Source organism: Macaca thibetana, chromosome 9, assembly GCF_024542745.1.
Source record: "Macaca thibetana thibetana isolate TM-01 chromosome 9, ASM2454274v1, whole genome shotgun sequence".
Classification (NCBI taxonomy): Eukaryota; Metazoa; Chordata; class Mammalia; order Primates; family Cercopithecidae; genus Macaca; species Macaca thibetana.
The window spans coordinates 79,474,943-79,490,140 of record NC_065586.1 but is presented as its reverse complement, the minus strand read 5'-3'; the positions used below and the strand labels follow the sequence as shown (position 1 = coordinate 79,490,140).

General features: G+C 35.8%; 1 protein-coding gene across 3 annotated transcripts in view; it reads right to left on the bottom strand.

Annotated features, from left to right (window-relative positions):
• Window positions 1–15,198, bottom strand: part of PCDH15 (protocadherin related 15) — a 1,784,920-nt gene that overhangs the window by 378,958 nt on the left and 1,390,764 nt on the right. For all 3 annotated transcript variants that reach the window (XM_050805159.1, XM_050805156.1, XM_050805157.1), the window contains one exon: window positions 2,109–2,221. In XM_050805159.1, coding sequence (XP_050661116.1) covers window positions 2,109–2,221 — 113 coding nt within the window. The remainder of the gene's footprint in view (window positions 1–2,108; window positions 2,222–15,198) is intronic.

The following is a 15,198-nucleotide window of genomic DNA, read 5'->3' as shown; positions in this document are numbered from 1 at the left end:
CAATACCACAATACTCAGTTATTATTCAAGCAGGTGGTACATTATTATTACAGTTAGATACCTTGGCTTATTATGTCCTTGACTTCACACAAAACATAGTAATTTGAATCTAATAATGTCTGTTAAAACTTCCATTAATAAAAGAAAGTGTTATTAAAACAAAAAAATCTGTAACCTGTTGTAATTGCTTTTTTTTTTTTTCCTGTAATTGATGGACTGAGTTACACTGTACCCAGGTACACCAGGACAGCTGAATTCGATCATAAAGGAAAATAATTGATTTTTGGTTTCACATGTGGCAGTTTGGAAACAGTGCTTTGTCAAATTTCTTAATTCCCATAGAAAGCAGTACCACGAGACTCCAGGGAGATCCACAATAGAAAATCAGTACACATTGTGGAGTTTTATATACTCCCATAACAATTAACATAGTCAATGTAAGAAAGTGAATCTCATGCATGGCATTTAATACAATCGGTTAAAGTGATGTTTTTTGTTGAATAAGTCCCAAACCCTTAATAAATGAAATCCCAGGAAACTGCAGTCACCCTTCAGGCTCCTTCCGTGGTCTGGCTCTAGACCTCATTTCCCTGTTAACTGCTTGTAGCCTGTGCATTATGTTTCCAAGCTTTCACTTCTGCGCCTCCTTATATTCAAACATATTTCCCACTTTTATTCATCGGCCATACTCTTTCAATCCAGCAACATTTAGCTTGGGGTGATCTCCAGAAAATTTCCGTGAGTTTCTAGATTAATTTAAATGTCCCTATTCCGTGTGTCATTACCATTCTTTACATGTCTTCCTCTTAGCATTTGATGTATTATATCTGATTTATTTCATTATATGATGGTTTCCCTTTCTAGACTATAAGCTTTTTCAAGGACAAGGATTGCTAAATAAACACAGGTTCTGTGCTAAGGACATATCTATTAATTGTTAACCAGACAACCATTTCTAAGTATCTGCATATTTGTGAAGTGAAAAGAGCATGGCTTTAGTGTATATAAAACTAAATTTGAAACTCAACTCTGCCCCTTATTAGTAATTAACTCTAAGGTAATCACTTACCTTATCTGAACTTTAGTTTCCACATTTCGTGCAAATGAGAGTAATACTAAAGTTGTGGCAACAATTCAATGAAAAATGCACATAAAGCAGCTTGAACATTGTTCATCTCAGTAAGCTTCCTTACTTTACTTCCTTTTCATTTAATATGTTTACATTTTTCAAAAGGTAAGAAAAATACCATTGGGATGCATTTCTAGAGGTTTTTTTTGCATACTTAAATATGAGAAAGTTGTGTACTATATACAAAACTTATGCTGAATCTTTGCTTTTGCCTTTTGTTGTACCTACAATGCCCAAATTTTCCCAGTCCTCATCTCTGCCTGTCAAATTCCTGTTTTTCCTTCACTGATTAGATTAAATCTCACCATCTCAATGAAGTCCATCGAAATTAATTAGAAGAATATCTGCATTTTTACAGTATCTATTTAATGATTATATTAAAATACAGATATACTATTAAACCAAAAGTGAAATGCCAAATAGATTAACTTAGCTTCAAAATTATTTCAGGTCGAAGATCATCTTTCAATATAAAGAAAATAATGAGATGTGTATTGAATACATCTTTGGATAGGCAAGACCTTTTATTTTTATGTTGGAAAAATCAGCATTAAAAACACAAAAACACATTAAAATAAAATTAACTAATAAAAATGAAAACAAAATTAAAATAACATATAAATCAAGCACATTTTAGATGTCTTAATTGGTCATGTTTTTGTGGTAAAATGCTAATTCCTTTTAGTAGAAAAAAAATGTGAGAAGACGTAATGAATTGTGTAGAATTGTATACACTTAACCAAGGCATTAGTTACATATAAGAATATTTAGTATTTTACCCCATGGTACTATAAAAAGTTATTTTAGAGAAAAGCAATGCCATATATTAAAACGGGACTTTGCTTTTTTTAAACAAAAAATTGGTTGCTGTCCACATTAATTTTAATTTTATAACATAAAACTGCCTACAGTAGCCTCTACAGATTTATCTGATTAGCAGTTCATAAACACAAGGAAATAAGATATTAGCTTAATTTACCTTAATAACCAAATCAAATTTCTGGTGAAAGTCTCTGTTAACTGGCTCCAGGAGACTAAGTTCTGCTGTCCTAGGATGCATATGGAAAAACCGTGGGTAATCCTCAGGAGTCCCTGGAAGACATTGAGATTTCAGTACATAATTGAGAACAATAAGTAATATGTGTATCTGCTTCATCTATTTCCTTTCATTAACTGAGGAACAAAGTTACAATTTCATTACTAAATTAAGTTTCAAAATTATGCAGTCCAGGGAAAGCAGACACAAACGTGGTATATAGTTATTCATAATTAGTGTATCAGTAAGAAAATGGAAAATATTTGTTTGGATGATTTTTGAAAATTTTTTTTCTTAAGAGGGCTCTAATTAATTTGAAACTTCATCACGTGAAAATAGATATTAAGTGGAGGGAGAGTACATTTTTGATTATGAAATTTTATTTTAATGGTGCATACATCTTAATTATAGCTATTTGGTCTTTCAACATATATTGTAATAAACTATCAGTAATTTGTACCAAATAGTGAGATGCTTGGAAATTAATATGAACATATTTTGTTCCATATATTACTTCTTAAGATTAATATCAAGCTAATTATGTTAACCGGAGTAAATTAAATATAGGTTCTGATGATACTCTTAATGTCTAGACAGGGTATTTATTTATTTATTTATTTATTTATTTATGAATGAGATGGAGCCTTGCTGTGTCACCCAGGCTGGAGTGCAGTGGCTTGATCTCGGCTCACTGAAACCTCTGCTTCCCTGGTTCAAGTGGTTCCCCTACTCAGCCCCCGAATAGCTGGGATTATAGGCGTGCGCCACCATGTCTTGCTAATTTTTGTATTTTTAGTAGAGACAGGGATTTGCCACTTTGGCCAGACTGGTGACATCTGGTGATACACCCACCTCAACTTCCCAAAGTGCTAGAATTACAGGTGTGAGTCACCAAGCCTAGCCAAGATGGTATTTCTTAATGTATTTTAATAATCAAAATACATTTCTTCATGAAGAAATTTCTTCTAATTGTATAATCTTCCTTTGTGTACTGCAACATTCTTTTCCCAAAGTGAATAAGTCAAATCATAAAACTGTATAGTATATACATTTGTAAAATTAATAACCATAAGAGTAAAATAATATAGCTTCCAATTATGGAAACCTACTCTGTGCTAAATGCTTTATGTAACTAATCACCAATACCTCTGTAAATCATTTACATTTTACAGATGATGACTTGGGAGACTGGGGAGATTAAATGATGTATTTAATTTAAAGGGACAATCTGAAACAGAGCTTTCATTAAAAATCCAGACTGCCAGATGTTCCAACACATCCAAAAATGGGCTTCTTGTTACTACTTATTTGCCTCAACTCTGAGACAAGAAAGGAAATTCTCCTGGGCAGTAAATGAGGGGAAAACAAAAAGCAGAAACATATTTTACACCATTAAACCCGACTGTAAAATCTACAAATAGTCAAAATTATAGATGAAATGTAACATATGATAAAGGGGTTATATAGGAGTTACATTCTTCACGGAATATACATGAGTAAACCCCAAATGAAGAAGATATTCATAATAAATAATAAAAAAATGAACACTAGTCATAGATGAAAATGTGGATGAATTTTACTCTAATGTAAGAGTGGGCAAACCTTTCCTAACTATGGCTCAAAGTCAAGAAGTCATGAAGAAAAAGAGAGATAAGTTTAATGATATTGCAAAATTGTATGGTGAGACACAATAAAAAAGTAAAATCACAAGTGACAAACTGAGAAAATACTTGAAATTTATGTAGAGACAAAATGTTCATACCGTGTGTGTGTGTGTGTGTGTATATATATAATTTATATATATATATAAATTAGCTAAAAAGAGGGCCAGTGAGGGATTTAAAAAGTGTGGGGCTGGCCTGGCACGGTGGCTCACGTCTGTTATCCTAGCACTTTGGGAGGCTGAGGTGGGCAGATCATCTGAGGTTAGGAGTGTGAGACCAGCCTGGCCAACATAGTGAAAAGCTGTCTCTACTAAAACTACAAAAATTAGCTGGGCGTGATGGTGTGTCTGTAATCCCAGCGACTAAGGAAGCTGAGACAGGAGAAACACTTGAACCCGGGAGAGGCTAGGTTTCGTGAGCTGAGATTGTGCCACTGCACTCCAGCCTGCGTGACAGAGCCAAACTCTGTCACAAAACAAAACAAAACAAAAAAGTTTGGGGCTAAAGATAAAACTGTTCACAGAAAGAGAAAGGCAAATGACTCTTGATCATAAGCAAAGATAAGCAAAGATGCTTATCTCTATACATAAGAAGAAAACTATAAATTAATCCTACATTAAGATTTCATTAGTCACTTAGATTAGCAATTGTCCCAGTTGGACACTGTACTCTGTTGGTGAGCCTGCAGGAAAACAGACACTTTGGACGTGGGTGGTGTTAATATGAGTGTTATAAAATTTATGAAGGAGAGTATGGCATAAGCTATCAAAATGATACTAATGTTTACTTTTTGACCCATAAATCCCACATCTGGACATTTTCCCATTTATAATAATGGAAGATAAATGACCACCTAAATATATATCAATAGTGGTCTGGGTAAATAAGTGGTGATATATCCTAAAGCAGATGATAATTCAAATGTAATGGTAAGTGATATATATCTTTACCTATTACTATGGAATTATTTTCAGCTATATTCAGTGAAAAAAGCAATTTGGAAACAAGGGCCGATAATATACTAACTTTTAAGAAGAATACATATGCATATTTACAAAGGAATACATACACACATTAAAAAATCAAAGATAGACTGTAACATAAAAAATTGTTACTTATGAGAAAGAGAGGGAATATGCGGAGAGGATAGACGTTGAAACTAAATTTCATTAATTATATCACGTTTTTTAAATTTTAGAGCTACATATGTTATATATTATTTTAAAACTAATTAAATTCAAGGACTTCTCTAAAAATAAAATAAAATAATTCAATTTAAATGTATATTCAGTTGTTGGCATAAGCACAAACAAAAATAACTATCCCAGGTGAATTTTAAAAGTAGTATTGACATCACACCCACTGTGTAATATAGCTCAAGTACCAAGGAAATTATAAAACACAAAAAGTTAAACTATCTACAGTAATCATATTGGTGGTATGTTGTGATTCTAAGATAGTTATAGGAGTATTTTACAATAAATTAAATAAGTACATTATTATGTGGCATTCTAATTCTATTCTTTTCAGTATTGAAAGCTGCATTCTTGGCAGGGGATGATAAAGAGATAGAAATTTAAAATTAAAGAGGTAAAATAGAAAACCTATGGTTTTTATTTTGAATTGGCAGTGGAAGTTTAAACTCAGGTTGTAGTTTATCTTAAGAAACATAATGCATACAACATAGTTCTGAATGCTGAAACACAGAACTAAATATAATGGCCATTAAAGAAGCAATGAATATTTCTAATGATCAGACTATGGTTTTGAAATACTATTTACCAATAAAAGCAGTTAAGATTTCTGAGAGAGAGCTGATTTCAGGTCCAGGGCAGAAAAATCAACAAATGGCTGTGAAACACCTGCTCACACCAAGTAGCAAGAAAGAATTCCAAGACTACTAAACTGATGTGAAAAGTTTTCAAGAGCCAAAAGGTAATTTTAGCTAAAGATAAGGCAATTTGAGCATCAATAAGGATAATATCAGTAATGATATGAAACAGATCAAATATGTTTAAATTCATAAGTTTATGGCAGTGTTGCTAAATAACATATTGATCACTTTTGGAGCATGCTAGAGAAATATTTTGAAAATTAGTAAATAAGAAAACATAGCATGCTTTTTCCATATGACCTTAGCAGGGGGTAAACAAACAATTGATTAAAAAGTGTCTCATTAAGAAATAATTTCAGCTAATAATTTAAGAAGAGTAATAATATCAGAGTGCCATCATTTTACAACCCCTCATAAATGAATGGATCATGGCATTGAGCACCAAATGCTGCTAATATCACAAAAAAAGAGATAAAGCCACATATATAACTCTCAATAGAATAATTAATTCAACATGATCTGTTATGGCCTGAGTTGTCCCCCTCACCATTAACAATTTTATGTTGAAGCCCTTACACCCAGTGTGACTATTATAGAGAGATAGAGCCTTTTAAGAAGGTAACTAGACTAAATGAGTTTATGTGGGTGGGCTCTTAAATCTGATGGGACTGGTGTTCTCTTTGTCTCTCTTTCTCTCTCTTCTCTCTTGCTCTGTCCAAGGGTACACAGAGGAAAGGCTATGTGAAGACACAAGAAAGCAGCCAGAGAAGCTTCATCAAAAACTAACCACAAAAGTACCTTGATCTCAGGCCTGCAGCCTCCTGAATTGTGAGAAAACACCTTACTATTGCTTAAGCTACTAAGTCTAGGGTGTTTTTTAATGGCAGCCCAAGCAGACTATTATACCATCTATGAAACAGTTTTGAGAAAACCCAACAGAGAAACAAACAAAAAATGTTATTTGATTAACTGTCAAAATTTATAGGAAACATATGGGACAGAGTAGCACGTAAAGTTAAACCAAAGAAAGTACAATCAAGATGATGAGAAACTCCATACTATAAACAACTTGACTTCTCAATAAATGAATCACAAGAAAACAATTTAAAAATACATGGAAAGAGAACCACTGTAGATTAAAAGAGACTTAGGGCCAGGCGCATTGGCTCACGCCTGTAAACCCAGCACTTTGGGAGGCCGAGGCAGGCGGATCACGAGGTCAGGAGATCAAGACCATCCTGGGCAACATGGTGAAACCCCGTCTCTACTAAAAATACAAAAAAATTAGCTGGGCATGGTGGCGGGCACCTGTAGTCCCAGCTACTTGGGAGGCTGAGGCAGAAGAATGGTATGAACCCAGAGGCAGAGCTTGCAATGAGCCAAGATCCCACCACTTCTCTCCAGCCTGGGCAACAGAACAAGACTCTGACTCAAGAAAAATAAAAGAGAGACTTAGGAGAAATATCAATCCCAACATGTGAATTTACATGAATTCAGGTTTTCTGTAGGATAAAGAAGAAAATGCTACATGATTATCTTCATATATTTAAAATGTAGAATTTTTAACACATATGTTATCAAGATAGTATCACCATGATTAAGACACTAAGCCTATCCATAATTGCCAGAAATTTCCTTATGACAACGTTTCCTTTCCCCATTCATATCTCTCACTCTATGCAAACACTGATCACTTTCTGTTAGCAAAATAGGAATGGAATCATTTATACAGTATGTATTCTTCTTTTTTTTTTTTTTTTTCTTTTTGAAGCAGAGTTTTGCTCTTTCTTCTAGTCTGGAGTGCAATGGTGCTGTCTCGGCTCACTGCAACTTCTGCCTCCTGAGTTCAAGCGATTCTCCTGCCTCAACCTCCTGAGTAGCTGAGATTTCAGGTGCCTGCCACCACGCCCAGCTAATTTTTGTATTTTTAGTGGAGATGGGGTTTCACTATGTTGGCCAGGCTGGTCTCAAACTCCTGCCCTCAGGTGATCCACTGGCCTCAGCCTCCCAACAGGGTGGGATTACAGGCATGAACCACCCTGCTCGTCCTTACAGTATATATTCTTTTCTTAGGTGTGTCTGGCTTCTTTCGATTAGCATAATGATTGTGAAGTCCATGTTGTTTCGTTTATCAATAGTTTATTTATTTCTATTGCCTAGGTGTTATTCTATTTTATGGATATACTACAATTCATTTATCTATTCACATGTTGATGAACACTTGAGTTGCCTCCAGTCACAAATAAAGCTGCTATGAACTGTCTTGTATACATCTCTGAATGAATCTCTGCTTTCATTTATCTTGAGTAAATATCTAGGAGTGTAATGGCTAGGCTATGTGTTATGTGTATGTCTAAATGTTGCATTAAGAATTTTTGGGCCAGTTGCAGTGGCTCACACCTGTAATCCCAGCACTTTGGGAGGCCAAGGTGGGCAGATCACGAGGTCAAGAGATTGAAGCCATGCTGGCCAAAATGGTGGAAACTCGTTTCTACTAAAAATACAAAAATTAGTTGGGCGTGGTGGTGCATGCCTGTAGTCCCAGCTCCTTGGGAGGCTGAGGCAGGACAATCACTTGAACCCACGAGGCGGAGGTTGCTGTGAGCTGGGATTATGCCATTGCACAGAGCCAGACTCTGTCTCAAAAGAAAAAAAGAAAAAAAAAAAAAAAGAATTTGTGGGCAGGTAGCAAGTCTATTAATTTTCAGTTATGTATACGTTTGTGTAGTCAATACCACAATCAGGATATAGAATGGTTTTATGATGAAATAACTACTTTGTGTATTCCAACCCCAAAGTTTAATCCTTCGCAACCACTGATTTGTTCACCACCACCATACTTTCATTTTTATGAGAATGACATTTAGATGGAATTGTATAGTATAAAGATTTGGAGATTGGCTACTTTCAACTCAGTATAAAGCATTAGAGATTCATCCAAGTTGCTATGTATCAATAATATAATATTTTAATTGTTCAGTAATGTTTAACTTGTAAAGAAATTGCCAAACTATTTTTCCAATGTGTGTATACCATTTTACATTCTTACCAGCCACATATGGGCATTTCAGATCCCCCATATTTTCACCAACACTTGATATTGTCAGTCTTTTTAAAATTTTGGCCATTCTGGTGTGTATGTAGTGATATTCATTGAGGTATTAGTTTGCATTTCCCAATTAGCTAATGATATTGAGCAATTTTTCACATTCTTTTTTTTTTGTAAATCTGTAATAATTTGTTAAACCTTTTTGCCATTTTATAATTGTCTCATTTTTATTAAATTGTGTTTTCATATATTCCCCAAACAAGTCACTTGTTGGATACATTTTGCAAATATATTCTCCTTTTCTATCAGTTGCTTTTTCAGTCTATTATCAGTGTCTTTTGAAGAGCAAATGCATTTTTACTTTGATGAAGTCAAATTTTAAATTTTTTCTTTTATAGATTTGCATTTGTTATATTTAATAAATTGTTGCCAGCCAGGTGCAGTGACTCACGCCTGTAATCCCAGCACTTTGGGAGGCCAAGGTCGGGGGATCACCTGAGGTCAGGAGTTCGAAACCAGCCTGATCAACATGGAGAAACCCCGTGTCTACTAAAAATACAGAATTAGCCAGGCGTGGTGGCACATGCCTGTAATCATAGGTACTCGGGAGGCTGAGGCAGGAAAATTGCTTGAACCTGGGAGGTAGAGGTTGTGGTGAGCCGAGATTGCACCATTGCACTCCAGTCTGGGCAACAAGAGCAAAACTCCATCTCCAAACAACAACAAAAAAGAAATTGTTGCCAACCCTAAGTTCATAAAAAATTTTACCAATATTATCTTTTAGATGCTTTATAGTTTTAGCTCTTACATTATGTATAGAAAGTCAAGTTGGTTTTTGTACATAGTGTAAGGTATGGATTGCAGTTTATTTGTTTACATATGGCTGTCCAATTGTTCTGCAATGTTGATTGTAAAGATTAACTTTTCCTTCTTTTAATTGCCTTTTGCTTCACATTATTTTTAAAGTGTTTATACCTTCACAGTTTTTTCTCATAGCTGTATTTGCCCATCATTTATTAGCATAGAACTTCTGATTCCATACATATAGTAAATGGAAGGAAGTGTGGATGCCTGACCTAAACCATATAATTATCACTTCATCTTTTAACAATTTTTATTTAGAGCAAAGAATCAGAAGATGGATGTACAATCTGTGCCACGAAAATAATGGGCGTCTAGAGGAAAGGCCCTCTAATCCCTCATCTTGAAATTCCTGTTTCTGCTTCTTAAAATGTTATAGTTTTTGACAGTTCCTTGAATTCTGGAAGAAATCAAAGTCCTTTCAATGAATTTCCTTTACCGCCAAGATGAACTTAAGTTCACCTCTGTAATTTTTACCCAAAGAGTCCCATTCAGGAAAGCATTTGTTTTAAATACTTGATATATTTGAAAATGTACATCTAATATACTTCAAAGGAGCACTACCTAAAAAAATACAGTATCAAATTTTTCCCTTCTCCACCAAAAATATATATCTTTACATATAAAATTAATAACCTGATTAACACAAAAGTAAAAGAGAACACTGTCTTCTGGGTGCCATGAAGATTTGTGATAATTCCTCAAATTTTCACATTCTAGATATATAGAAATTATGGTCAGTTTCAATAAAATACTGCTTATGAAAACACCCACAATTTCCTTTGGTAGAACAAAAACAATTATAACATGTAACTTTTTTCCAGGTAATTTTTTGGGGAAAATCTTTTAATGACCCATGAATGCTGAATACCCTGCAGAAGCCAAGGTATTGAAATGTAAAAACATTGTACAAGAATAGAAATACCTGTCTAAGTTCAAAGACCCTACAGAATCCCTTCTTTATCCCACTTAGAAAATGTAATATAAACTCTATTTAGCAAAACTTAATTCATCTAAAAATATAGCTGCTTCTGAACCATCTCCAAAGCTCTGCGTTTTATTTTTTTAGTCATTCCTTTATTTGATCTTGGGACTAATTATATTAATATTCCATTCCTCTGACATTAAATTCATCTGCTACCCCTTTTACGTAACTAGAATTTCGTTGATAATTTTAACCATTATTTTCATCTATGCCCTAATAACACATTTGTTTTTGTATCAAGTTATCCCTAGTTTCAAATGTATATTAGAAATATTACCTCTAATTTTCATTATTTTCTTCCATTAATTTTAACTTTAGCAGTTTTTCTTTTCAGCTACTACATTTCCTTAGTGCATTCTTTGATAATTATAAATGCAAAAAGTAAACTACCTTTGTCCTGCTTTTACATCTTCCAAAAATCTTCAGTTCTAAATCTCCTTTGCAAAACGTATTTTTCAGCTGTTTGTTATAAATAACAAACTTCATTTTCTTATCCAAAGTGTTTTTAATATTATTAAGGAGAACTAAAATTCTTATATTAGTAGCCAATATCTCAACTTATATTAGTAGCCAATATCTCAACTTCAAAAAATTTTACCAAAGATTTTATTGGGTTGCTTTTCCTATGCATATTTATGACAATGCTTCTGAGAGTATAGTTCAGGCATACCCACACTAGAAAGACCAAGATCTTGTCCCAGATCTTCTGAATCAGAAGCTCTGAAAAGGGAGGTCAAGAAAATGCACTTTGAATAATCTCACTGAATTCTTGTAGCCTTTAAAGTTTGAAAGTCACCTCTTCATGGTACATGATATGTTCATATCTATTTTTTAAACATTTCAATAATTACAAAATTCAGTAACTAGGTTATTGCTAATAGTACCACCGTTTTTTCTGACTATGTGGCTTCAAATCCTCAAGTTACTTTTACTAGCCAATTCTCTATACATTCTCCAAGTGATTCTTTCTTACCTTAGAAAGTGTCTCTCATGTGTTTCTTTGTCATAGTCCTAATCTCTTACCTTACTCAGAACTTTGTTATTTCATACTTGTACCACAGTGATAGCCTACTAATATCTTCTGGCATTCCATTCCCTTATAATCACTGAAGGAAACTTTCTAAAATGCTATTTTTATTGTCCAATTATCTAGACAAAATTTTTCCTATTGTGTACTGTGGTAACCCCTAAAATCAAATTGAGAAAAAAAAGTATAAATGTATTTTTCTTTATTGATTGATTCAATTTACATATAGTGAAATGCATAGATCTTAAGCTTTAATGTTTTAGGGGCATAGACCCATGTTATTACCACTCCTATTCAGACTTTAATTTTATATTTATCTTTAAATAAAATAATACAAAGGTAAACTTAGCTAATGCTTTATATACTGACTGACAGTGTGTCTCTGTATATTTTAGAGACAAGCAAGGAATCTTGAGGGAGATGTGGCAAGTATACAATGTGAAGGGATAAGCAGCAGTGTATTATTCAGATTTCTTTAGGGAAACAAAACAAATAGGCTATAAGGACATATTAGTACTGACAGTGAGAAAGAGAGACAGAGAGAGAGAGAGAGAGAGAGAGAGAGAGAGAGAGAGAGAGAGAGAGAGAGATTCTCTCAATCAATTGGCTGATTGGTTATGGAAATTTGTTGTATTAGTCCATTTTCACACGGCCGAAAAGACATACCCAAGACTGTGCAATTTACAAAAGAAAAAGATTTAATTGGAACTTACAGTTCCACGTGGCTGGGGAAGCCTCACAATCATGGTGGGAGGCAAGGAGAAGCAAGTCACTTCTTACATGGATGGCAGCAGGCAAAGAGAGACAGAGAGAGCTTCTGCAGGGGAACTCCTCTTTTTAAAACCATCAGATCTTGCGAGACTATTCACTATCCTGAGAACAGCAGGGGAAAGACTTGCCCCCATTATTCAATTATCTCCCATATCGTCCCTCCCACAACACGTGGGAATTCAAGATGAGATCTACCACTAGGCATAGTGGCTCATGCCTATAATCCCAGCACTTGGGAGGCTGAGATGGGCGGATCACCTGTGTCAGGAGTTTGAGACCAGCCTGCGTAGCATAGTGAGATCTCATCTCTAGGTGAGATTTGGCTGGGACACAGCCAAACCATATCATTCTGCACCTGTCCTCTCCCAAATTTCATGTCCCCACACTTCAAAATAAATCATGCCTTCTCAATAGTCCTCCAAAGTGTTAACTCATTTCAGTATTAACTCAAAAGTCCACAGTCCAAAGTCTCACTGGAGACAAGGCAAGTTCCTTCTACCTATGCATCTGTAAAATCAAAAGCAGGTTAGTAACTTTCTAGATACAGTGGGGATACAGGCATCAGGTAAATACAGCCATTCCAAATGGGAGAAATTGGCCAAAACAAAGGGACTACAGCCACCAAGTCCAAAACCCAGCAGATAAGTCAAATCTTCAAGCTCTGAAATGATCTCCTTTGACTCCATTTCTCACATCCAGGTGACACTGATGTAAGTGGTGTGCTTCCACAGCCTTGGACAACTCCACCCCTGTTGTTTTACAGAGTGTAGCCCCCTCCTGGCTGCTTTCATGGGCTGGTGTTGGGTGTCTGTGGTTTTTCCAGACGTACTGTTCAAGCTGTTGGTGGATCTACCATTCTGGGTTCTGTAGGATGGTGGCCATCTTCTCACAGCTCCTCTAGGTGATGCCCCAGTAGGGACTCTGTGTGGAGGCTCTGACCCCAAGTTTCCCTCCTGCACTGCACTAGCACAGGTTCTTCATGAGAGCCCTGCCACTGAAGCATAATTCCGCCTTGACATACAAGGCATTTCCACACATCTTCTGAAATCTAGGTTGAGCTTCCCAAACCTCAATTCTTTACTTCTCTGCATTCACAGGCTCAACACTATGTGGAAGCTGCTGAAGCTTGTGGCTTGCACCTTCTGAAGGCAGGGCCCCAGCTCTATGTTGGTCCCTTACAACCATAGCTGGAGCAGTTGGGACACAAGAAAACAAGTTCCAAGGCTGCACACAGCACAGGGATCCTGGGCACAGCCCACAAAAACCATTTTTTTCTCCCCCAGGCCTCCAGGCTGGTGGTGGGAGGGGCTGTCATGAAGACCTCTGACATACCCTGGAGACATTTGTCCCATTATCTTCAGGATTAACATACAGCTCCTCCTTACTTATTCAAATTTCTGCAGCCAGCTTGAATTTATCCTCAGAAAATGGGATTTTCTTTTCTATCAAATTATCAAGCTGTAAATTTTTTGAACTTTTATGCCATTTCCCTAATAAAACTGAATGCCTTTAACAGCACCCAAGTCACATCTTGAATGCTTTGCTACTTAGAAATTTCTTCCACCAGACACCCTCAATCATCTCTCTCAAGTTCAAAGTTCCATAATTCTGTAGGACAGGGGCAAAATGCTGCCAGTCTCTTTGCTAAAACACAGCAAGAGTCACCTTTGCTCCAGTCACCAACAAGTTCCTCATCTTCATCTGAGACCACCTCAGGCTGGATTTCATTGTTAATATCATTATCAGCATTTTGGTCAAAGCCATTCAGTAAGTCTCTAGAGAGCTCCAAACTTTCCCACATCTTCCTGTCTTCTACTGAGCCCTGCGAACTGTTCCAATCTCTGCCTGTTACCCAGTTCCAAAGTCATTTCCACATTTTTGGGTCTATTTTCAGCAACACTCCATTTCTGTTACCAATTTACTGTATTAGTTCATTTCCACACTGCTGATAAAGACATACCAGAGACTGGGCAATTTACAAAAGAAAAAGGTTTAACTGGACTTACAGTTCCACATGACTAGGGAAACCTCACAATCATGGTGGAAGGCAAAGAGGAGCAAGTCACATTTTACACAGATGGCAGCAGGCAAAGAGAGAGAGCCCTTGTGCAGGGGAACTCCTCTTTTTGAAAATATTATCAGAACTTATGAGACTTATTCACTATTGCAGTAACAGCACAGGAAAGCCTTGCCCCCATTACTCAATTTCCTCCCACCTTGTCCCTCCCACAACATGTGGGAATTCAAAATGAGATTTGGGTGGTGACACAGCCAAGGCATATCATTTGTTATGAATGCTAAGACCATTTACCATCTGCAAATTAGAGAACCAGAAAAATTGGTGGTGCATTTTTTGCTAGGTCCAGAGGCCTAAGAACCAGGGGAGCCACTGGTATAAGTCTCAGAATCTGAAAGCCTGAGAACTAAGCACTCTAATGTTTGATGGCAGAAGATGGAAGTTCCAGTTCAAGAAGAGAGAACTCACCGTTCCTCTGTCTTTTTGTTCTATTCAGGCCCTCAATGGACTGGATGATGCTTGCCCATATTGGTGAGAGCAGATCTTCTTCACTCAGTCTTCTGATTGAAATATTAGTGTCTTTTTGAAACAATCTCTTAGACCCAGAAATAATGTTTTGCCAGCTCTTTCTATGTGCCTTAAACCAGTCATGCTGACACATAAAAGTAAGCATCACAAGCAGCATTCTCTCCTGTTTGTTTGCTTTCAATACATTGCAATGACTTTTAGTTTACATTTGGCCAGGTAAAGGGATCTGTATTTTACAGTATTAATTTTACACCAAACTAAAGCTCAAAAAATGAAGAAATAGCTGAGAAATACGTC